Genomic DNA, 25,562 nt, shown 5'->3' with positions numbered 1-25,562 from the left:
AAAAAAAAAAAAAAGGTCATCATTAGTAGTTTATCTTCTGCTGACAAACCTTTTCAAACTTAATTAAGCTAGTCCTCTAAGCCAGACACAGAACCCATCACTGGACTTACATTCAAAGCCTTTCTTTCCAGCTTGGTAGAACCTATCAGAACATGAAGTAGGACTTGAGTAAATGCTTCTATGGTAGTCCCAGCTAATAATTCTCCTGAGATAGTGGAGTAATCAAATCCCATTTCTTTTGAGACAGTTTAGAGAATTGTCTGTTACTGGGAGAGGATCCTAGCTGCAGGGGGAATTGTATGGGTTTACAACTGAATTAATATTTGGCAGATGCTGACTGATACATCTGATTGGTTGACCAATGAGCAGTCAATCTAATTTCCAACCTTATAACTTCTGCAGTAGATAAATTTGAAGGAAGGGGGAATTATTAAATGGTAGCAGTGGAAGGAATAGAATAACAACTATTTATAGACTAATAAAATTCAGATTATCAGACCTCCAAATAGCACAAATGTGTAAGGGGAAAGGTTCCTCAGCTGTCTACATACGTTATTTCTCACTTCATTGAAAATCCACTCCTTAAATGCTGTAATCAATGGTTCTGCTCGATGCTTCTGGCCAAGAAGAGGAGTTACATTTGGCTCATAATAAAGTAAGAGCTTCTGGAGCTGCTGAAATACAGCCCATCAAAGCCCAATTCTAGAGCAAATCACTTTGTCTCTTTTTTCATGTCATTGTCATTCCTTCTTATGATTGTGAAACAGACTATTTTTGAGGGCCTTGAACTAGATAAGAGGGCCAAAGTCAAGGTTTTGTCTCTTATAAACAGCATAGACCTTCCAAATTTACATATACATATATATGTATGTGTATATATATGTATGTATATATATATATATATCATGTCTTTTTCCTCTTTCAAGACCATTTCTAGGATTCATAGTTTAAATGTGCCCCACTTTCATTGATATCAACACTGTATGTGACCCTGTTGAGATCAAATTATTCCTCTGAATTCTCTTGCCTCAACAATTTCATTCCCATTTCACAGATAAAGTCATTAAGGTCAAAAATAGCAAAGTATTCATTTCATTCACAAAGAAGAACTAATAATCATTCAACCAATAAGTATTTTTGAGCATCTGTTCTGTAAAATGAGGGAGCTAGACTAATTGGCTGGCGTCTCTTCCAGTTTTCAAACTGTGATCCTATGAATGTTCAAGCAACTAGGGAACCCAGAAAAAGTCAAAGATATGGTCTCTGTTCCTAAGAACCTTAATGTCAAATTGGAAAGACAAGAAATGTACATAAGAAACAATTAGAGAAAATTCAAAACAACATATAACCAAGTATCAATTGGCATGTACAGATTATAAGTGAGTTGAAGCAAAAGAGAAATCATTGCAGATCAGAATGATGCTGGCTGTATGTCCATGCCTTTTGCCCAGGCTACACCCCATGCAGGGAATGTTCTTCTTTCTGGCTTCCCATCTCCTAGAATCCCTAGCTCCCTTCTAAACTTACCTCAAGTACCACATCCTACATGAATACCCATTTGGGTTATTAATTACTTCCCATCAAAATTATTTTATGTTTATTTGTATATAAAATATATCTAGTGACATATTTCATGTATTACATATGTATTTCTATTCATGTATTTGTATTTACATATAGTAAAATGTGTCTACTGATGGAGGCAGATACTATGAAGAGGTCACTAAAAATTTGGAGTGAGAGGACTTGGATTCAAATTCCTAGTTCTATCAGTTACTACCTATGTGACCTTGCCTCATCCTCTCTGCGTCTCACAGGTTTACACAGGGAAGAAAAAAAATTTCACAAATACAGACTGCCTGGATTAATCTAATCAGCAGTCTTCCTCATCTGGGACCTTAGTTACAAGAGATACAGGGTGAAAGGCTATGGATGATTCAATGCAATATATCACCACTACTGGAAGGATAACAAACACTGTCATGTCTGACAGTGAAATGAGTAGCATCGCCCCTATATACAAATAAGTAGGCATTTATTTATAACCTAGAGAACCTCATCTGACCACATCTTCTGAGTTATTGGCTAATCTTCTCCCTGAACAGGCCTTCTCATAATCTGGAGAAGTGGTATAAACCAGAGAGGTCAAACTTAAGATCTGCAAAACTCCTTAATGAGGCCCTGAATCCAACTAAAATGTGACTGGGAAATGTTTAACAAAATGAATAGAAATACAGTACAACATAGATAATGTTAATTTGTGGTTTTCTAAGTCAATATGTAGCCTGCAGGTGTCTGTTTCTATTTGAGTTTGACACTGTTACAAGCTATTGGACTCTCTCTCTCACACATCCTGCGTTTTCCAAACAACCCTGGCCAAAACAAAGCAGTGACAGTGGCAGGAATCCTGAATGTACCCACTTTCTTGCCTCTTTCTGCTCTCACAACTGAGTGATAAGCCCAGCTCTCTGACTTTTTTTTTAATTTAATTTAATTTATTTTGTTCCATTTTAAGTTCCAAACTGTCTCCTTCCCTCCTTCCCCATCCCACACTACACAAACATGCACACACACACATACACACACACACACGAGTAAATTCTTCTATGGTAGTCCCTGCTAATTCTTCTTCTGAGATAGTGGGGCAATCAAATCCCATTTCTTTCAAGACATTTTGGAGAATTATTATCTGTTATTGGGAGAGGATTCCAGCTGCAAGGGGAATGGGGGGTGTGTGTGTGTGTGTAAAACCATACTATGAAAACTTCTATTTATTAATTCATTCTGTGGTGGTGGATAGTGTCTTTCTTTGTAGGTCCTTTGTAGTTGATTTGAGTATTTATAATACTCAAAATAACTAGTCACACATAGTTATTCTTCAACCATGTTGCTGTTACTGTATACAACATTCTCTTTGTTCTGCTCATTTCCCTCTTCATTATTTCAGGTAAGTCTTTCCATGTTTTTTTAAATCAATCTACTCATCATTTCTTATAGCACAGTAGTATTCCATTACAATCATATACCACAACTTGTTTAGCCATTCCCCAATTGATGGGCATCCCCTCAATTTCCAATTCTTTGACATCAAAAAGAAAGCGTCTATAAGTATTTTAGAATATATAGGTTCTTTTCCTTTTTCCCTGATCATCTTGAGAGACAAACCTAATAGTGGTATTGCTGGGTCAAAGGATATATACAGTTTTATAATTCTTTGGGCATAATTTGAGATTTCTCTCCACCCCTAACTTTAGATACCCTGAGACTGGATCAGTTGTGATGGTGCTTGCAATATGCAAAATTTCCCCCTTCTCTTTACCCACCTATCTTATGCATCTATTTAGTGCTTACTATGTGCCAGGCACTATGCTAAGAGCCAGGATACAAAGGAAGGCAAAAAAAAAATCCTTGCCCTCAAGAAGCTTACATTCTAAGAAGGGAGGCAATGGGGAAATAACTAAGTAGATACAAGATATATACATAGTAGATTTAATACATTCTATGAGGGGAAGGCATTAGCAGCTGGAGGGAACCAGAAAAAGCCACACAGAGTAGATGAAATTTGAGCTGAGTCTTGAAGAAATCATTGAAACTACTTGTTAGAGGAGGTGAGGGAGTAACTTGAAGCCTTTTCCATTTCTGCTTCCAAGATGCCTTCATGTATTCATTAAGTATTTATTTACCTGTTCTGTGCACTCTGCTAGGTGATGGGAATGTTGTACCAGAAATATGTGTGTGTGTGTGTGTGTGTGTGTGTGTGTGTGTGTGTGTCAGGACAGGGGATGGAAGTGTCATGCTATATCCTGGAATCAACAAGTGGCTCATATTTCTTGGTGACCAAATCCTGACATGACACATGACTCCTTAAGAGTGGAGGCTATTCATTACTTCTTCTTTTCTTACATTTCTCACAGTGTCTAGCATAGTACTGGGCACAGAGGTGCCCAGCAAATACATGATTGATTGACTGATTACTCCACTAATGCTACTTATTGCTAATTGTAATGATTATAGAACTTTACTATACTTTTTACATGATTTCATTTGATTCTCAGGATAGCCCTATAAGGTTGGTAGTGCAAGTATTATTCCCAATTTGCAGGTGAGAAAACTGAGCCTTAGATTGGTTAATTGGACCTATTCAAGTACACATGACTAATAAGTAAAAGAGATTAAATTAAAAGCCAGGTCTTTTGAGTGCAAAGGGTAGAGAGGGTTAGGTTTTGCATTCAAATATTGACTCAAATTTGGGTTCCAACATTGACTCAGATACTACTTTGTGACCTTGAGGAAAATCAATTAACCTGTCTGGATCTCACTTTCCTCATCTGATAAATGAAGAGGTTGGACTAGATGATCTCTAAGATCCCTTTCAGCTTGAAATTCATGATCCTCAGTCCTGATCTCTTGCCACCCATCTTGCCTTGAGTCATGGTTTTGGTGCAATGTTATTTCTCTTCTTCTCTTAGCCATTTATCTGTGTAAGAGGACAATGCAGAATAAAGCAAGATTGGAATTGGCAGATTATGAAGCTGTAAGTATAACTACCTCCCTGGACAGGTGTGGGAGGAGGAGGGTTAAAAGATATCTTTGCATCTATCTGGGTTTGAACCATCATTTCCCCCTTTTCAGTCCCTCTGCCTCCTTTGTTCTCGGCTCTAAATGGCCTCCCTCTGATAGTTTTTATGACCCTGAGAATAAAGTTGTGTCCCCACACATTCAATAGTTCTTGGTATCAGAGGAAGATTCTTAGGGTAGATTAAGCTTATAGGATCTGTGTGATTCATGTGACATCCTTCCCAGTGCCCCTCTTCCCACTCCAAATCTCAGATTCATGACTTTTCTCCATAATTCCTTCCAAGAATTTGATCCCCCACACCGCCTCCCTACCAGCCTTGAAGCCACATGTTACACCACGGAGCAGAGAGTCTATTACTGTTCAAGAGGAGAATTATCGGTCTTCGATCTTGATCGCCCCAAGAACTCTGTTCCCAATGGGGTGCCTCCACTTCATAGAGGAGAAAAATGAAGTTCAGAGAAGTTTAAATACAAAATCAACACAGATGATAAAAATTATGACTGTAGCCAATGATTTCCACCTCCTCCTCCAAACCCATCTTTATAAGGCTAATTTTAAATCTTCCTCCTCCTCCTCTGTTCCCTACCCACCCTCCTGTGAAGGTACTAATGAATAGTGAGATGGCTAAAGAGCTGGCAGCAGAGGGAAGAGAGGCAGCACAGAGGGTCAGGATTAATTTTCTCTTGTATAATCAAACATTATCCCTACCTCTAAATCTACCCACCTACCAAATTCCCCTCTCCTTCCTGCTCTTGTGGGCTCCCACAATTAACTTGAAGCCTAATGCAGTCTGTTGGGCACAGGGGCCAGCCAGCCCTACCCATGCTCTGCCATACCCACACTAAGGCTCCATTGTTCAAGACAGACTATCTGAGTTGGTTGGTCAGTCAATATACATTTATTAAGTGCCTATTATTATGTGCCAGGCACTGTGCTAAGTGCTGAGGATACAAAGAAAGGCAAAAGACAGTCGCTGCTCTCAAAGAGCTCATGAACTGATGGGGGAAACAACATGCAAATAAATATGTACAAACAAGCTATATACAAAATAAATTGGAGATTTAGGAAGCAAGACGCTAGAAGGAAGACACCAGGGGCAGCCAGGTGGCGCAGTGGATGGAGTGCCAGTCCTGGAGTCAGGGGGACCTGAGTTCAAATTCAACTTCAGACACTAGCTGTGTGACCCTGGGCAAGTCACTTAACCCTGTTTGCCTCAGTTTCCTCATGTGTAAAATGAGCTGGAGAAGGAAATGGCAAACCACTTCAGTATCTTTGCCAAGAAAACCCCAAATGGGGTCATGAAGAGTCAGACGAGACTGAAAATGATTGGACGATAACAACACAAGAATTAAGTGGGATCAGCAAAGATTTCCTTTAGGAAGTAGGATTTTAGCTGAGATTTAAAGAAATCCAGAAGGCAGAGATGAGGAGGAAGAGCATTCCAGATATGGAGGACAGCCAGTGAAAATGCCCAGACTCAAGAAATGGTATGTCTTCTTGGAGGAATAGCAAGGAGGTCAATGCATAGACAAGACTAGACCATTATCCCTTGAAACTGTTGTCATAACAACAAGAAGTATTTATTAAGCATCTCCTATGTACCAGGCACTGTCCCCAGGAACTAGGGATACAAGTACCAAAAATAGCAAAGTAGGACTAAATTATAGTCACTAATGCTATTTCAGAAACTTTTCCACGTGTATTACAATTGTGTCATTCATGACCTAAGTGGCTCCAAGATTCTAGGCTCATACAGGTTGGGTCCGATAAAGGAGGGTCAGTTTCTCTCTTTGGCTCCTTATCCCCACATGGGACAGCTCCTCCAGTAAGAGATCACCCCCTTGCCTTTCAGTTTCCAGTCATCTTAGAGGCAGCCCTGGTCACTGGGAAGCTATCAGAGCGATTCCCTATGTCTCCTCAGATAAAACTAGTGTGGATGCCAGGAGAGGTGCCCCTAGGTGCTTCTAAATAGCCCATAATCTCATCTAGTTGATGGAGGACTCCCCTAGTAACCTCTTTATACTAGCAGTAATAATAATGATTAATATTTCCATAGCACTTTTACCTACTATATGGTCTCGATTCTAACAGGACTAGGTAGGTAATAATATAAGTAACATTTATACAGGGCTTTAAAGTTTACAAAGAACTTGACATACATGATCTCATCTGAACCTCGCAACAATCTCATGACGTACAGGTACTACAGGTAGTTATCCCCATTTTATAGGTGAGGAAACTGAGGCTCAGAGAGGGTAAGTGACCTGCCCCTAGTCTTGGCTAATAAGGATCAGAGGCAAGATGTGAACTCATGTCCCCTTGAATCCACGTCCATCATTCTTTCCACTAATACCAGGTAGCTTCTTATCCACCTATCTGTAGTATCGTTCATTGACTTTGATGAACTTTCTAACCAAACTGTAAAATTGTCATTAAGGCAGCTAAGGGGCACAGTGGATAGAGCACTGGGCCTAGAGTCAGGAAGATCTGAGTTCAAATCCAGCCTCAGATACTTACTAGTTGTGTGACCCTGGGCAAGCCATTTAACCTCTATCTGCCTCAGTTTCCTCAACTGTGAAATGGGAATAATAATAGCACCTACCTCTCAGGTTTGTTGTGAAGATTAAATAGGATAATATTTGTAAAGCACTTAGACATGCTTGATACATAGTAAGCTCTTGATAAATACTCTTTTCCCATCCTTTCTCACATTCTGGGAGTTCAAAGCATCTTGGGCACAAGCTGGCAGCCTTGGCACCTTTGAGTTCCTTGTAGCTAGACATTTCACCCCTCCCCCCCATCAATATAATGCTGTTTTGAAACCTTTCCTTATTTGTAGTCTGGATGTAAAAGTTTTTGGACTGATTATATATATATATTTTTTGGCAAGGTAGTTGGGGTTAAGTGACTTGCCCAGGATCACACAGCTAGTAAGTGTCAAGTGTCTGGTCTGAGACCAGATTTGACCTCTGTCCTCCTGACTCCAGGGCTGGTGCTTTATTCACTGCCGTCACTTAGCTGCCCAACTGCTTATATTTTTAATATTTGTTTATGTAACTTCCTTAACCATAGGGAAAAGATTCAGGCCCAAAAATGTAATGATCCACTTTGTATCTCTCACCCACATCTTCCATTTTCCATGTAAAAGAATGTTCAGAATAGATAGTGGCACCAATTCCCAGTGAAGTTTAAATACTATAAAAAGCTCAAAGGATTCTCAAAAATAAAAAGAACAGAAAAAATTCCAGGGGTCATTTTTGTTTCTGTGCCTATTTGTACATACAGGCATAATGTTAGCTGCCTATATGATACTTTTCAGTTTAATCCCCTTTTATATTAATAACCTTCTAATAAAAGCAATCAATTAAGTGTTGGCACCAACCCTATGAAAATACATAGCAGAATGTGAACTCTGGCCTTGCATTCAATCAGAATTAGGCAGGCGATTAGCGAGCCTGTCAACTTACTACCCTGTCTACTGCCCACTATGTGTAATCCTACTGAATTAAAGAATTAAAAAGAACACTTCTCCCTTTTTTCTTTCGGAGAGACTTTTAATGAAACATTTTTTCTTGTTCTCTCTGCCTTTATTGTTTTTTATGCACTTTTCAATTAGAAAATCAAATTCTCTTCCCTTCCTTCCCTGCCCCACCCCAGCCTAACAGAACTGCTTTGTGTATAGTAAAGACTAAGAGACAAGTTAGAATTAAAGACCTCTAAGGCCCCTTCCAGCACTAAATCTGTAATGATGGAGACTCCATCTCTGCATTGGTCAGATTCTAGAAGACTAAGTTGGTCTCACAGGCTTCTCTTCTGTTAGAGTGACCTAGTTTAAAGAATAGATGATAAGTCCAGAAAAACCATCCCCATTCTCCTAGTTTTTGTTTACAGAAATGTCCAGCAGGCATCATTTATCCCCAAATCCACAGAGCACAAATAGAAAACTCAAGCACATCTCTAGACCTTAACTTATACTGGGTATGTAGCCAAGCAGTGGGTATTACGTACATAGATGAGACCTATTGGAAGAAAAGTTCCCCGGGTTCCCTCTAAACTTCATACAGATAATTCCTTCAGCTGGCATGCTGATGATGATTGGAAGTGCATTCCTGTGCAGCAGAATATGGTACAAAGCTAAATCAAGTTCCAGTCTAGTAAATTTAAAATGGGGGACCATTATATTGTTCTGTCTAACCAATATGGATGAGCACACATGTAATGAGCATGGTAGCCATGGTCCAATACTTATTATGATTAATGCCGTCATTGATTTCATTTTTTATCAGGAAAACCTAGCAAGACTCCAGAGGGCCTTTGCAAGGAAGTGGGAATTCATCTTTATGCAAGCAGAAGCCCAAGTGAAGTATGTGAATGGAACAGAGCCTCTTCCAGGAAAAGAAGGGGTTTCATTCCAAATGTGTGTCTTCATTGCATGTGTTCAAGGGAGTCAGCAACCAGAGTTAGGATTTCTGGTTCTCCTCCCTATTTTCTAATGAAAACAGCTTTGTGGAAATAAAGGCCAGGATTTGCCTAGAAATCACTCTGAATTTTCAGCCCAGATGGTGTTTTTTTCTTATAATTCAATGTGTGTCTTCTTCTTGGTTAATTTCACACTAGGAAAGTTATCAAGTGGGTGTTTTAGAATTCTTATAGGAAAATCCTTCCTCCATCGTTTCTTAACCTATAACCCTGACTTGAACAATCTATTGTTCCCTAAATAATTTCCAAGCCACTTTATGTTCTGTGTTGAAATTCATTTAGATATCTGGAGATTTCTTCTGATTTCAACAAGCATGTTTTCCCCCCCAAATAAGAGCCTTTACATTTGGTACAGGCGATACCAAGTACCAGAGATGGATACAATAAAGAAGCATGTATGCTTCCCTTCCAGTACTTTCGGATTGGCAGAAGTTCTTATAAGAAATTCGATACATAGATAGGAAGAAAGAGGTTGGAAAGGTGTAGCCACCCTTGAAGATCTGAGGCATGCTACTTATAGCTTACACAGAAAAGGCTCTTTGATCTCTTGACAAGCATCCCATACAAGCATCAGGTGTTAGGGACCCATACTCCAAGAAGTAACCTAGCCTGTATTACTCAAAGCCTTCCTTGTCTAACAGTATAAGATCTAGAGGCAACTCTGCATGGACCACTGTCGTAACCATTGCAGCTCATTGCCCTACATCCCCTTTCTCTTTCATCATTTTATCTTTCTAAATTGGAACTCATTGGATGTTCACTTTGGTAAAGGGGTTGGTGTATAATATTCTAAATTTCTCCCCAGTCACTGCTACTCTCTTCTCTCCTAATTCCCTCCATTAGCATGGCCAAATACCATCTTTCCAAAGGCTTGTCTCCCCATCCTTCCCATTCTCACTGCTAGCATATTGAGACCCCTCTACTTACTATGAATGTGTACAGGATGCCCCATGTTCCCCTTTTCCTTTCCCTCCCACTTCCCTTCTTTTTAGATTTACACTGACAGATATAGACTTTGGCAGGTATACTGTGGAATGAAGCTAAAAAGCCCCGCCTTCACTACAACCAGTCTCACTCATGACATCCTCTCCTGCTACCAACCCATACAGCCCCCTGTGGTACAGTAAAAGAGAAAAATGGTAGGGACTTTGTTCAAATTGATGATTCTTAGGATGCCATTGTGTTAACTTCTATATTATGGGTTCTGTTGACAGGTTATCCATCTGACCCTCCTCCTGCATTCCTCTTCCTTCTCACAATTCATTATGCTCTGCCTCTCACCCAAGATCTCATCACTCTCTCTCAGTAACCTTAGCAAGCCAGGTGTCCTCTGCACAGTGTGTTATATCACTCCAGAGTTGGTTACTGCTACAGAAGGAGCCGTGGCCCATGGAGAAACTGATGATAGTGGGTGGGGCAGAAATTGGAACAGGAATTACAAGGTTTATAATCTCTTTGCATCCAGAAGATCCTGGAAAACAAAGAGAAAAGTTAATTTGTACTTTCAGAATAGAAGAACCTCACATGTTACAAAAGGAGGGGGAATTGTCACTTGATACACATATGGTATTTCTCGATTAACTTTTTTGATTAACTTTGTGATTACTTTATAATTGTGAACCATTTAAGTACATGGCAATTATCATGAAAATCACAGGGTGATTATAGGTTTATTTCAGCCCAGTAAACTAAAGTGCTCCTGTGAGATTTGAAAGCTAGAAGTTCCCTGGTACGTGGCAATTAATCTGAGTTACTTCTTACTTACAGAAGGAGTATGAAGCAATACACTTTTTTTCTTGTTTTAATAAAAGCCTCTCATCTGGGCTACTGATTAGAAAACAAAATATTTCTTTTGTCACCTGTAATTTACTTTTCACAATTTGTTCATCCACCAGCAGGGATTAATGAAACCAAAATAGGGTTGATATTTGATTTCTAGATCCTGTCATGTGCTGAGGTTCTTTCTCTGATTTGGGAAAAAGGTGGAATGGGAGGAGACTCAGCTTAAATTGAAGTCTTGAAATTATAGCAAGTTAGACCTAAAGCAAACTTACAAATTTAAGGATGGAAAACGGACTGGCCCCCATTTAAATTTTATACACTAAATGCCACCCCAATTCAACAAGCAATTATTAAGGACCTGCTAAAATGATCCCTGCCCTTAAGCAGTGTGTGTTTTAGCTTACATTCAACCAACTTTTAGCCAACTGATTTTCTCCAGCATCATGTGCAATTCCTTTCCGTTATAGAGCTCTTTGTAAGTCGGGCCCCAAACATATTTTCTTTTGTTAATTTCATTGTGAAGTATAGTGGAGGGCAAGAGGGAAGGCGCCAACATTTTACACAAATGGGCCTCACGCTCTTAAAATGACCACAGTAAATGTATTTGTTCCATTTGCCAATAGATGCACTAATTCCCTAGAAATGCAAATAGGGGTGGGCAGAAGAAAATGAAAAAGAAAAAAGACAAATGCAAATTATTTCTCTTTTCTGTTTCCATTTTTAGGATTGATCGGAAAAAAGATAAAACAGAAAGAAAAATTTTGGATAGTCAAGAAAGAGCCTTCTGGGATGTTCACAGGCCAGTGGTGAGATGGTTTTGTGTAGTTTTATAGGTTTTCTCATTTTCCTTATCCCCTTCTAAGACCAAAGGCAGTCTTTAGCCTACAAAAGTCTGTCTTTGGGAAATGGGTGATCTCCCATTTTATTATTCATTCATTTGTTGTTGTTCCATCATACTCAGTCATGTTCAACTCTGCATGACTCTGGGCTGGAGCTCTATCAAATGTGCCACCTAGTTGACTTTATTCATTCATATGATTACTTTATTTTCCCTAAAAGCTACACAAAGTTGACTCTAAAATGTTTATCCTTGAAAATAAAAGTGATTTCCCTCTCTCTCCACCTCCTCAGCAAATTGTTTTCTCAGGGAAACAGCACAGTTCACATTTCCAGAGTAAAAACATTTCCATTTTCACAAATACTTAAATGTGACAGTTAAAGTTAGTCCTTTTTAAGACTTTTAAAAAATTCCACATAATCACCATGAATTATATATCCCTTCATAAAATAGGAGGGTGGACTAAGGATGGTTCCCTTTTCTTATCCTTTTCACGTAATTAAAAATGGTTAAAGTATTCAAGCCCAGACTTTCAAAAAACTGGCACAAAAAATTCAGTCCCCACATGGTGAGGACCATAAGATAGCACAATGGATAGAGTGCTGAACCTGGAGTCAAGAAGACTCATCTTTCTGAGTTCAAATCTGGCCTCAAACACTTGCTAGCTGTGTGTCCCTGGGCAAGTCACTACATCTGTTTGCCTCAACTTCCTCATCTGCAAAATGAGCTGGAGAAGTAAATGACAAACTCCTCCAGTATCTTTGCCAAGGAAACTCCAAACAGGGTCACAAAGAGTCAGACATGACTGAAACAACTGAACAACAACATGACCCTGGGTGAGTCACTTAATCTGTATTTCCTTCAGTTTTGTTGACTATAAAATGGGGGTCAATAATAGCACCTACCCAACAGGGTTGTTGTGAGGATCAAATAAGATGATATTTGTAAAAGCTTAGCACACTGCCTGGCACATAGCAGGTACCATGTAAATGCTTATTCCCTTCCTTCCCCTTATTACTTTTAGTCAGCAGAGAAAGCATCTTTGTTAAAAGCCATTTATAAATATCATCATCCTGATCATATTAAAATCTGTCATTTGGCATAAGGCAAACACAGATCCACTGAACAAAATTAATTTGTTCACTGGAGAAAATCAAATATATACAGGGTATCCCCAAAGTCTTTGTGCAGTACTAAGCTATTTATAACTTAATACTAGCTCAACACTTTAAGCTATTAATAGCGTTAACACTAGCTTAATACTTTAAGCTATTAATAACTCAAAATCATACAAAGACTTTGGGGATACCCCGTATTTGTATGCTTATGTATTTTTAATAGAATTTTGCCTTTCTTTATATTCCCAGTGCTTAGCATGTTGCCTTGCAAAAATAATCACTAAACAAGTAATTGTTGGCTTGACTTAATGGTGGTAATAAGGTCATTTGGGTCAATTAGAGCTTTAATTATTAACTTTTACAATGATTCCTTTCTCAGCCAGGTTGTGTGAATACAACAGAAATGGATATCAGAAAATGTCGTAGGATGAAGAATCCTCAGAAGGTCAAAAAGGTCAGCTCATTTAGCTGAATTTAAAATGTTTCTATGTCAAGAATATCTCAACCTTCCTGTTGCTTGGGCAATAGACTGTAAGACCAAGGAGCGTTTCATTTTTTTAGGGAGCCATGACTGTCACCCAGGGCCCCCTTCCTTCCAAGGGTCTCTATTAAAGCACCATATGGGACTTAAGCCTTGGTTCAACCAGCCCAGGATTCTGACCGACTATGATCCTAAGAGACATACTATTGGAGGACTTGTTTGTAGCTGAAAGAACCCTGGAATTGTGTTTGAGAACCAATTGTGCCACTTACTGACTTACGTGGCTTAATATCTCAAAACTCCAGTTTCTTCATTAGTAAATGGAGACATAGTATTGGCACTATCTACCTTACCCAGCTGTCATGAGAAATGAATGCGATAATGTACTTAAAAGTAATTCGTAACCATCAAGTACTGTATATAAAGTATAAACTATAATGTTAACCTCATAAGGTTAGGAGTAAAAATATCCCTCCTTTCCCTACTATGAAGTCTAGTTATAAAATTGAAGTCATTTTTGACTCTTTATTTTTATCCTTCACTGGTATAGCAAGGTCCTATTCTTATAGTGTCAACCTTATGAGGGGATATGGACAAAAATCTTGCAGGATGGGCAGGCACAAATGGGATGGAATCTGCATCTTTGGAGGGAATATCCACATTGATGAAATCCCAGATCCATTTGCATTTTTGAGTATTTGAATTCTGTTGTAACATGCCCCACTGTGTAATGTAGAGATATAATCCTTTTACTTACCATAGCCTATTTATGAGAATGCTCAATTTGGAATCAATCCAAATTCTACCTCCATTGCTAATTGAGTATGGGATTATGGGAGAGAAACTTAAACTGTTGAAGACTCAGTTTCTTCATCTGTAAAATGGCAATGATAATTATACTAATAGTACCTTCTTTACAGGGTTGTTGTGGGACTCAGATGAGATTATATATGTGAATAACTTCTCAAAACTTAAGGTGCTATATAAATTATCAACCATTATTACTTCTCCTAAAATTACTCTTTTCAGCCTTTGAGAAGGTTGCCTTAGTCACATGCAAGTCAAGACATTCCCCTCATGATGTCATTGGTCCTCTTTGAGAATAAGAGACAACAATAACAAGAAGAAGTACTCCAGAAGTTGATAGACAAATCTCTCTCCATGCTATCTGTGTACAGGTCTTGATGAAATTCAATCATAACACTACTGAGCCTTTTGTCTTCCTATGCTGAAGAGTCCCTGGTTTATCAGTCTATCCTTTAGGGAAAAGAAATGTCTATGTCACAGCTACAATTTGTTAGGCTACAATAAACCTATGTGGAGACAATCCTTGATGTAACAGTTTGTTGAAAAGGAGATAATAGGAGCGTTCAGAGTCCATGCTTTTAAGCAGCCTGAGGAACTACAAGAGAAATCCATCGAGGCACTTTTTTTATACAAATAATGAAATATTAACCCATGTGTAATACAACTATTTCTCAGAACTTAGTTCAATATAGTTATTTGGTGGTGCAGTGGATGAGAGCACTAGGCCAGGAAGCAGAAAGACCAGAAAGACCAGAATTCAAATGTGACCTCAGACAGTTACTAGCTGTGGAATCCTGGGCAAGTCACTTAACCCTTGCCTGCATAAAACTGGAGAAGGAAATGGCAAACCATTCCAATTTCCTTGCCAAGAAAACCCTATGGACAGTTGGTCCACAAGGTCACAAAGAGTTAGACACGACTGAACAACTGAACAAAAATTTCTCGGAATTTATTTCAATACAATTATTTTTCAGAATTGTCGTCCTGTTATTTCTTCATTGGTTAGGTTTATCATGACCTTGGCGCCTCAGTCACATTGGCTTAACTTTGGCAGAACCATCTATTTAGGTTTGGTTCCGGTCCATATACCTGTTCTTGGCAGGAGCTAGGGAATTATAAGACTATTCTCTAAAATCATGCTGTATTACGATTTAACCTCCCAAAGGCTAGGCTATTTTGCAAATTAACCCTCATATATATCCTTAAAAACTGTACTGGGGGAGAATCTGAGGCTAGAGATCACCATAGTCCTATGAGCAGATGTGAAGTTCTTCCGTTATTTCTGTGCCTGAGAAATGTGTCTGGTGTTATAGAAAGATCACTGCTGATGAGGGAAAAGGAAGGCACTGATTCCTAACAGCACCTGAATCCCTCGCATTTCCCTTCTTTTCTAGTCAGTGTATGGAGTGACAGAAGAGTCTCAGTCCCAGAGCCCTGTGCATATACCTGCCCAGCCAATCAGGAAAACTACAAAAGAGGACATCCGAAAACAGGTGCGTGTATGAATTATTCATAGCAGTTCCTAACACCCCAGAGGAAGGATGGGAAACTCTGGTTATGTTTAGGTCCAAAAAGATGAGCAAGTTTCTGAGTTCCAAGGGACATTTGCAAGGCGGTGCAGTATCGTGGAAGTACATTGGCTTTGGAAGCAGAGAACTTAGGTTCTTTGCTGTACATGTCACATAAGTTCTCTCTGAGGCTCAGAGAGTCTCATCTATAAAATGAAGGGATTGGACTAGAGAACCCCTAAGGTCCCTTTCACCTCTAAACCAATGGTTCTTTTTGGAACATAGCTGACCTGAGGTCTTCCCCAAGTATACTACTCAGCTGCTTTGATGGCGAGGAGGAAGGGGAGTTGGGACAGACTTACCTTACCAGATCGAGTTTCCACACCAAGAGCTCCCTCTCACTGGTGAAATCACAAATCTTAGAAAGTTGTCTGGAGCAAGGAAAGGTTAAATGTTGTGTTCACAGTCCTGTTCAGTCATTTCAGTCATGTCTGACTGTTGGTGACCCCAAGAGGGGTTTTGTTAGCAAAGACTAACTAGTGCGAGAGTGATTCGCCATTTCCTACTCCACCTCATTTTACAGATGAGGAAACTGAGGCAAACAGAGTTACGCAACTTGCCCAGGGACACAAAGCTAGGAAGTGTCTGAGGTCAGATTTGAACTCAGATCTTTCCAACGCCACCTAGCTGCCAAGTGCTCACAGCTATACAACCATAATTACAGAGGACTTGAACCCAGGCCTTCCTCACTCCCAGCTGGCTACAGAGAGCACAGTTGTTCTCCTAAACTCTCCCATCTTTGCTCTGCTTTTTCTACAAAGATATAATCATGTTTTATTCTTCAAAGAATTCCTAAAAAGGTTATGCTTTCTAGGGAAAACAATAGGTTGGGACCAATAGCTTTTGTTTTTAAGATTCTGAGTCTCAGGGTTGGAAGAAAAAATGGTTGTTGCTTCTCTACCTTTTCCCCTTTTTTCAGGATTCATTCAGTGAGTTTATTTTTCTCCAAGGTCAGTAGTCAGAACAGTCAGTCAATCAACATTTATTAAATGCCTACCACGTACTTGTCACTCCAAGGAAGGAAGATTAGCAGAGTTAACTACACATGACACTTTGTGTTGCTGCTGTGGTGGTTCACTCATAAAGTCATGGCATTTGGCCTCAGACAAAGCCCATTCAACAATTTAGCATCTACTGTATACCGAGCATGATACTAGGTGGATGCAAAGGAAGAAAACAGAGTCTCTGCCACTGAGCAGCTTATTGTCTCTTTGAAAAGAGAAGACATATATACCAACATAGCAATTTAATTCATGTCATTGAGCGTTTAGTAAGCACCTACCATATGCTAAGTGCTAGGGATACAGATATAAAAATGAAATAGTCTCTGTCTTCAAAGAGCTTATATTTTATTGAATTTTATTATGTTTTTATTGAATTGATCTTAATTTTCTATAAAATGAGATTAGGCTAAATTATCTCTAAATTATGTGTGTGTTTAAGTATAGAAAAGATGGTGTGAATGGCAGCTTGTCAGAGCTGAACTTAGAAAGCCTGGGTTCAAGGATAGCCTTTGACACGTAAGTGTTATGTGACCAGATGCAAGTCATTTACTTTCTCATTGCCCTGGAACAACTCTCTGAGGCTAAGTTTCAGAGTGGTTGCTGTTCTTCATTGGTCTGAGGAGTTCCATACTGAGAGCTCCTTACCTGATAAAATCATAGGCCTGGCCGAAAAGGGGGGAGGGAGGGGGGGAGAGAGAGAGAGAGAGAGAGAGAGAGAGAGAGAGAGAGAGAGAGAGAGAGAGAGAGAGAGAAGGAAGGAAGGAAGGAAGGAAGGAAGGAAGGAAAGAAAGAAAGAAAAAAGAAAAAAAGAAAGAAAGGAAGGAAGGAAGAAAAAGAAAATAAGACTGTGGGTATAAACACTGATGCGATTCAGAGTAAATAAAAGGCTGCTATAGGACTAGCAACTGTTCTAGGCAGAAGATCCAAAAGATATATAAACATGGACATTGCCCCTCAGAAACTAACAATCTTGATATACCAAATTTATATGTGTAAAATCATATATAAGATGGAAAACAATAGGAAAATCAGTTACTCATCTGTGTGATAGAGATGAAGGGAAATAGCTTCATAAAAAGAGGTTGTTGGGGAAAACTTCTTGGAGCATCTTGAGCTGGAGCTAGAAGGAAATGTAGGCTTGGAATTGGTAGAGGGAAGGGGAAAAGCATTCTGGTACAGCATTAATATACCTGTCATCTCTTTCCTCAGATAGCATTTCTGACTACACAGATAGACAGACATCGTTTAAAGATGTCCAAAGTAGCTGAAAGGTGAGTCTGCTGTTAATATTATCGCTTTCTTCTGGGTTCACAAAATGGGCGTGGACCAGGATCAGGGTATTAAGGGCACTTGATATCAAGGGTATTCCAAGAGTCAGACAAGAGTCAGTGGTGGTCTCTCGAATCAAAAGTCCAATAGACTGATACCAGTTTATTTAAGGTGACAAGTCTTACTATCCTTCTCTGGTGTCACAAGAAAAAAATACATAAACTCTAAAATCTTTGAAAGAACAATGGTCATAGAAGGAAAAAAAACCAGTCCTTCATAAGCTGTCTGATGTGCTTTCTTGATTTCTTTAAATAAAATTGTTCTCTTTCCATGTACAAAATGTCCAGGTTCATTTTATAGGGGGAAAGAACTCTTGCATGTCCTTTGAGGTAGTATTTCTATAAGCAGAAGGGGATGTGATCATCAAAAGTTATTAAATTCCTAAGTACCATCCATTGGATTGCATCCAATAAAACCTTTGTAAAGAAAACATTTGTCATGAACAAGTTGGATATACTTGGCACACACCTTTGGGATATAAGCTGCCTGGGGAGCTGGCTCTGCCCAATTATCTTGTGGGAGACTTAATTTTGCCCAGTAAATAGGCTATTTCTCAACTCAAGGCAAAACCACCTGATGAATTTTGGGGAATAAATCTAGCCGAGCTACCCCAAACTGAACATTTGTTGATCCATATGCTGCCCCTGAGATCATTAATATCTAAAGGCACCAAGACTATAAGTCAAATCCAAATATTCATTAGAAGCAATAGAAAAATGTATCCTTTTTTTCCTTCCCATAGGAAATTTGGGTTGATTTGAGGAGTTCCTGGATCATCTTGATTAAGTTACAAGATGTCCCCAGTCCTCTCAAAGTAGTACATGTTCACATCCTCAATCAAGAAGCATTTTTAACATAAAAGTTTTTAAACATTTCAATTCACAAGTATTTATTTTCTCTTTCCCCCACTTCCCTTCACTAGAAAAAGAAAAAGAAAAGCAAAAACAAAACCCTTGTAACAAATATGCATAATTATGCTGCATACACTGGCCATGTCAAAAAATACACGTCATTCTGTTTCTTGAGTCTCTCTGCCAAGACTGATGCTTCCTCATCAGTCCTCTGGAATCAAGGTTAGTCATGGCATCATCAGAGTTAAGTCTTGGGGCAGCTAGGTGGCGCAGTGGTTAGAGCACCAGCCCTGAAGTCAGGAGGACCTGAGTTCAAATCCAGCCTCAGACCAAACACTTGACACTTACTGGCTGTGTGACCCTGGGCAAGTCACTTAACCCCAATTCCCTAAAAAAAAAAGAGAGACAGAGAGAGAGAGAGAGAGTTAAGTCTTTCAGAACTCATCAAAATACATTTACTTATTAAGTTCCCACTATGTGGCAGGCATTGTGCCAGGCAATGGTGTTACAAAGACCAAAGCATTTAGTGCGGTGCCTAGCACATAGCAGGAGCTTAATAAATGCTTCTCAACTTGAAAACAGTCCCTGCCATTAAGGAATTTATAATCTACTACATTCCACGTGAATCTCCCTGTAGCCTCATCAAATTTGTTGATTGACTCTTTACTCCATAGGATTATTTTCAGACATTTAGATGGAATCTGATATCTGACAGGCACTTGTTTTCTACATTAAATAGTAATGAAAATAATCAAGTTTAAAAATACAAATGAAACAAGAACAATTTCCACTAAACTGAGAGTTGAATCTTCCACCTTCACCAAAAGACTAAAGTACTTGCTGGTGTGGGGCTATTGTATTTTTTCTACAGCACAAACCTGTTCATTTATTCCTCGAGCAAAAGCACCCCAAACGCTAGTGAGGACCACAGATCATTTGGCAGCGTACATATCATTTACCCTGACGTTGTAACCTCAGCTAACTCTGGGATCTGGTCTGTGGCTTCTGAAGCCATGCTGATATTTTCTTAAGATCATACTGGTCTTGCGGCCAAAGGACGGGCTTTTTACAGTTGCCTTAGAGATGTCGCTGTAGTTCCTTTTATCCAGGAAGAATTCTGTGAGGGAAAAAACCTAGGGTGTCTGGGGACCAACTAAATGCATCCACGGCCTTTTCCCAGAATTCCACAAATACCGCTTCGTGACATAACAACCAGGAGCTTCTCTTTGTCCGGTCGATCACCTTTGCTTAGTTCTGGTCTCTTACGTAAACCGAGAGAGTTGGGCAAATCCCTTGAGCTCTCTGGGCCTCGGTTTCCTCATCTGTAATATTAGAGGTTTGGACTGGAGGACCTCTGAGATCCCTTATAGTTCTAAAGTTGTGAGCCTGTCACCTGTGTTCTGCACCATCTCCAGGGTTTGTTGTTATTATGAACCTCAGTCATATTCTGCTCAGGTCCTTATTGAAATAAACATGATCTAATTTCTTTGCTTTTTGATTTGGGGTAGGTGCTTGTTACCCCAGTCATTATGAAGAGGACTTACACCATAGGGGGGCTTATCCAGAGCTGCATGCAAGTGTGTTATGGCACTAGTTATGGTATTTCTTCCTTTGGGGAGAAAAAGGTGGTGAGAAAAGGGAGGGGAGGGGCAGGGAGTAGAAAGAGCAGACTGGCATAGTACTAGTGTTTGTTTATTTATATTGTCAGTGAGGAGCCCTCACCTGGTATGGTCTAATTATGCTTGAGAGACTGCTCAAATTGAAGGGATTATTCCAACTGACTACTTCTCACTTCACAGCACAGAGCTCTCAGGGGTCCCCGCCCAGTGAAAGCCAGATTTTATGTGATGCGGTGACAACTGGCAACTTTTCAAAGTGACACAAAGGTTTTTCATGAGAGCCATAAGGAAACTCCCAGGGAGAAAAGGGCAAAGGAAAGGAGGAGTGTTAGCAAGAGATAAAGCATCCCACACTTACCATTTTTCAGTGTCTATGGAAAGGGGTTGGCGGGGGGAGGAGAGAGAGAGGAATATTGCCTGCCTTGCTAATGGGGGCCGTTCTGGCAGCTGTGTTTGGGTGTTACTGCTCACCTGAGGTGGAAGCAGAGCCCCTCTCAGGCGAGCACACACACATCCTGGATCTGGTTTCCCTGGGCCTGCTCCAGGTGATAAGTGTTAATTAAAGCCGTCAGGCTGAGGACCTCATCCCCAGGAGACAAAGGCATTGTTATTCACATAGTTCCATAGGAACCAAGAGGATGGGCCTTGGGGACAGCTGTTTAGAGATACAGAGGACCTCTGCAACTGAGATAAAGGGGCTTCTTAGGAAAAGCAGGAGGAACCAGTTAAACAGGGAGGAAGGAAGTGGTCTGGTCCTGAAACAAACAAATAACCAGAGGCCAGGGAACGAGGAGAGCATGGAGGCTCACTTTCTGTGGTAATGTCCTTACCCTCGTCCCTAATCTTGGCAGCCTTGGATTCTGAAGAGCCCTCTTTAAACCAGGGGTTCTTAACCTTTCTTGCGTCATGCATGGTTCCTTTGGGTAGCCTGGTGAAACCTGTAGGCCGTTCTCAGAGTAATGCTTTATTGCCTGTATGCATCATTGAAGGAAATGCCAGATTTCAGTTAGAGGTTAATGTAAATAAAGATATAATGTTTCACCCTCTGATCTGTCCACGGACCTCTTAAGAATTTCTGGAAAAACGAAATGATCCTAACCTGGGGTTATTGGCAATGCTTATCTTTTCCTTCATCGTCAACCCCTTTTTGGTGGCATTGTCATCAAGCTCTTGTATGAAGAAATTTTCCGTTTCAGAATCAAGTATTTTTATTTTAGCCCTTTTATGGAAGCCTTTCTAAAAGGTCTTGCACACCTCCCTACCTTCTTAAAAAATAATAGTAATAATCATAGTGATAATAGCTATCATTTATATAACACTTTAAGGTTTGCAAAGCACTTTACAAATATCTCATAACAACTTTGGAAGGTAGGTGCTATTATTATCATCCCATTGTATGAATAAGGAAACAGTCAGGCAGAGGTTAAGTGACTTGTCTAAGGTCACATAGCTAGTGTCTCAGACCAGATTTGAACTCAGGTCTTATTGAATATATCTTTATTCAGTCAATCTTTCAGCAAGCACTAACTGTATACTCAAGCACTGTTTAGTACTAGGAAAGAGGCAAAGATAATTAAGACCATTTCTGAATTCACAGAGCTCACAATCTGTGAGGAGAAGAGAGGAGATGTGACATCTACTAAACTATGCAATCCTATATCTGGAAAATGAAATACCATATAGTAACTATTCAATAACTGTAGGATAGACTTGGGGCAGCTAGGTGGCACAGTGGATAGAGCACCAGACCTGGAGTCAGGAAGACTCATCTTCCTGAAAACTCAAATCTGGCCTCAGATACTTCCTAACTGTGTGACCCTGGGCAAGTCACTTAACTCAGTTTGCCTCAGTTTCCTTATCTGTAAAATGAGCTAGAGGAGGAAATGGCAAAGCATTCTAGTATCTTTGCCCCCATAAATAGTATTGCTGTACCAAGGTCCACAGGGTCAGGAAGAGTCAGAAACAACTGAATGACTGAACAAAAATAAGTGCCTGAGCTTTAATACATGGATTTTGTGACATTTATTTTGGTTTTCCCAAGGCCTTTTTGCTTATTTTCTTATGCTTGATGTAGTCTGAATGATTGAGGTTGTCAGAACTATGACCTCTGGGGTATTCCTGTAGTTAGAAATAATGCTCTAATACATAGATATGTATGTGTGCACACATGGACCAATACTAATTATGGTAATAGATATACGTGTACTCACCTAACAATATGTTAGTTGGACAAGACTATTAACAAGTAGTGTCCAATGGAGGAGTCATGGGAGAGTGTTTTTATTTTTATTTTTGGTTTTGTTTTTAGAGAGGTGAAGAGGTTTATGATAATGATTCAGAATCAGATAATTGCCACCAGAAATTATAGGAAGATACAGAAACATGTCCCAGGAATGTTTCTATCTGAACTCCATCAAATAAAATGGGAAGAATGAGATAATAGAACTGGACCATTAACATAGATAAAACTATTTCCCCTAATTCCTAGGTCTAACATTGATCTATAAAAAGTTGAGCAATATTTATGCTTTTCTGTATATCTGCCCTCTGTGTCCCGTCCCCTCCCCACCCCGCCCTCGTCAGTGGTCCAAGTGTTCATAGTGAGGCCAAGATAAACCCCTGTCCTGCTTAAAGTCATCACACTACCCTGCCCCCATGGAAATGCTCGCCTTTTGCACTAGCTGCTCAACTCCCCTCATCCTCATTTGTATTTTTAGGGACTATTTATGTTTTATAGTCAACTGTGGAATTGGTTTCTTTTCAACCTCATCTCACTGACCCATCTCTGGGATTGGCACTGCTTCTTCCTCTGACTCCTGACCCACAGCAGTCATGAAATGTAATTAATGAAATGAGATAAGACAGCGTGGGACTAAGTACCCTAAGGGTCCATTAAAAACCTGCTATGGTGATAACTTCTAGGACAAAAAAACCCACCAAGAACAACTACCACCATCACAACCAAATGAAGTCAGAAGTGGGTCGTTACAACTTTCCTTTTCTGTGATTCAGATACAACCAGGTCTTTCATTCTTTCTCTCAAACTTTCTTAAGTAATTAAGGAAAGACAAGAGGTAATGTTATAGCCAGGTCAATTGCAATTAAGCCAGGGACCAACCTCAATAGAGCAAGGAGGGCTGTAGCCACAATGCCTTGGACTTGGAGTGGCCGTTTTTCCGGACAGCTCTGATCACTTACGTGTTATCTCCTTTATCCTCATGAGTATTTTTATTGAACAGATTTCTCTGGGGTGACAAGATAAGAAATGCTTCACTGCTCTAGGTCCTTGTAGCCTACAAAGTGCTACTGTATATAACCAAATGTCAAGTAATTTTATAATCAAAACTAACGAGACTGGCATGTCAAGTTCTCTTGTTTTCTTTCCTTTCTGCATCTCCAGAGTTTTGATCGTTTTCCATCTTAATCAGATTTCATTTTGCTTTATGCATCACATGACAGAAGCTGTCAGATCAAAAGGTCTGTGGGCCAAAAGATTTCTACCATTTCCTCAATTTCTAATTTTTCTTCCTATTGCCCTTTAATGAGAAGTATCCTTTCAGATCTGTCACTAGATGGGACCTTAAGGGAGTACCTGGTCCCATTCCTTAATTTTATGGATGAGAAAACTGAGACCCAGAGAGGAGAGCAATTTGACCAAGTTCAAACAGGTACCAACAGAGTTAAGATTCTAATCCAGGTTTACTGACTCCAAATTCAGTGTTCTTTCCACTACTCTACATTGTTTTCTGTCAATAAGCTTGAATTCATGAGTCCTTTTAAACTTAAAATTCTTTTTTTATGTATATATACGTGTGTATATATTATATAATCTAAATTATAATTATATTACATATGTTATATAACATATAATAGAATATAGCATATATATTATATGAATTATAGTATATAATGTAATTATTTTTATATTACATAAATATGTAAATATTACATATAATATAAATTATGTATCATATAATATATTGTCATATTAAATAATATATATTATACATGTGGCATACATAATTTTATATTATCTAAATATATCTATATCTATATATGTATCTATATCTATGTCTATCTATATGTATCTTCTTTCTAAAATACTCAGTTTTGTGACCTTCCCAGAATTCTTACTTGGGCAACTAGATAGCATAGTAGATATAGTGTGCTGGCCTGGAGTCAGAAAGACCCAAGTTCAAATCAGGCCCAGATACTCACTAGCTGTATGACCTTGGACAATCTAACCTCCATCTGCTTCAGTTTCTTCAACTGTAAAATGGGGTTAATGATAGTCCCTACCTCCCAGGGTTGTTGCAAAGCTCAAAATAGAAAATATTTGTAAAGTATTTCCATTCACTCTCCCCTCCTCACTATCAACATACCTGTAGCCAATGGTATGTAGTTCTCCATGCTCTGGAAACCTCATTCTATCTCTGCTTACTCTGACTGTTCCCACGTTTGTTCCCAATGTATAGAGCTATCATGTTCATTACCATCTCTCCCAGTGTTAAACCTTTCTTCTTATGCATGGTAAGGAATTTGGAACATTTGCAGATGGGAAATATAAAACCTCAACCACTTTTTCTAGCTTTTTTCAAAGTTGCATGCAATGACCTTCAAGGTCCCTTTAGGTTGCACAGTGGGTAGAGCATTGGGCCTGGAGTCAGGAAGACTCATCTTCTTGAGTTCAAATCTGGTCTCAGACACTTTCTAGTTGTGACCATGGGCAAGTCACTTAACCCCTATTTGCCTCAGTTTCTCATCTATAAAATGAGCTGGAGAAGGAGATGGCAAACCACTCTTTCTTTCTTTCTTTCTTTCTTTCACTTAGACCCACTAGCCCTAAGTGAGCCAACTTATCAAATATACTGGCCCCAGAGTCAACACCCAACTTTCACACTTCTAAGGCTGGCAAAACCACTGACCTAGGAGGCCATGATTCATTAAAAAAATTTTATAAGCAAATTTCAATATGATTGACTTCCTTTATAATTCTATATATATTTTATTCATTAAAAATATTTGTTCTGATAAGTAATGTATAGGTTTCTATACCAGACTTCTTTCTTTCTTTCTTTCTTTCTTTCTTTCTTTCTTTCTTTCTTTC

The 25,562-nt window shown here is 39.3% G+C and overlaps 1 protein-coding gene across 2 annotated transcripts in view; it reads left to right on the top strand.

The window, feature by feature from the left end:
• LOC114030122 (regulator of G-protein signaling 6) overlaps positions 1-25,562 on the top strand; it is a 204,130-nt gene that overhangs the window by 75,996 nt on the left and 102,572 nt on the right. For both annotated transcript variants that reach the window (XM_027844838.1, XM_027844840.1), the window contains exons 5-10: positions 4,470-4,534; positions 8,866-8,942; positions 11,565-11,646; positions 13,176-13,250; positions 15,479-15,577; positions 17,866-17,927. In XM_027844838.1, coding sequence (XP_027700639.1) covers positions 4,470-4,534; positions 8,866-8,942; positions 11,565-11,646; positions 13,176-13,250; positions 15,479-15,577; positions 17,866-17,927 — 460 coding nt within the window. The remainder of the gene's footprint in view (positions 1-4,469; positions 4,535-8,865; positions 8,943-11,564; positions 11,647-13,175; positions 13,251-15,478; positions 15,578-17,865; positions 17,928-25,562) is intronic.

The sequence above is a fragment of the Vombatus ursinus genome, unplaced genomic scaffold, assembly GCF_900497805.2.
Source record: "Vombatus ursinus unplaced genomic scaffold, bare-nosed wombat genome assembly UNPS02014945.1, whole genome shotgun sequence".
NCBI classification, from domain to species: domain Eukaryota; kingdom Metazoa; phylum Chordata; class Mammalia; order Diprotodontia; family Vombatidae; genus Vombatus; species Vombatus ursinus.
Note: the sequence above shows the minus strand (reverse complement) of the source record. Positions and strands in the feature narration are given on the sequence as shown.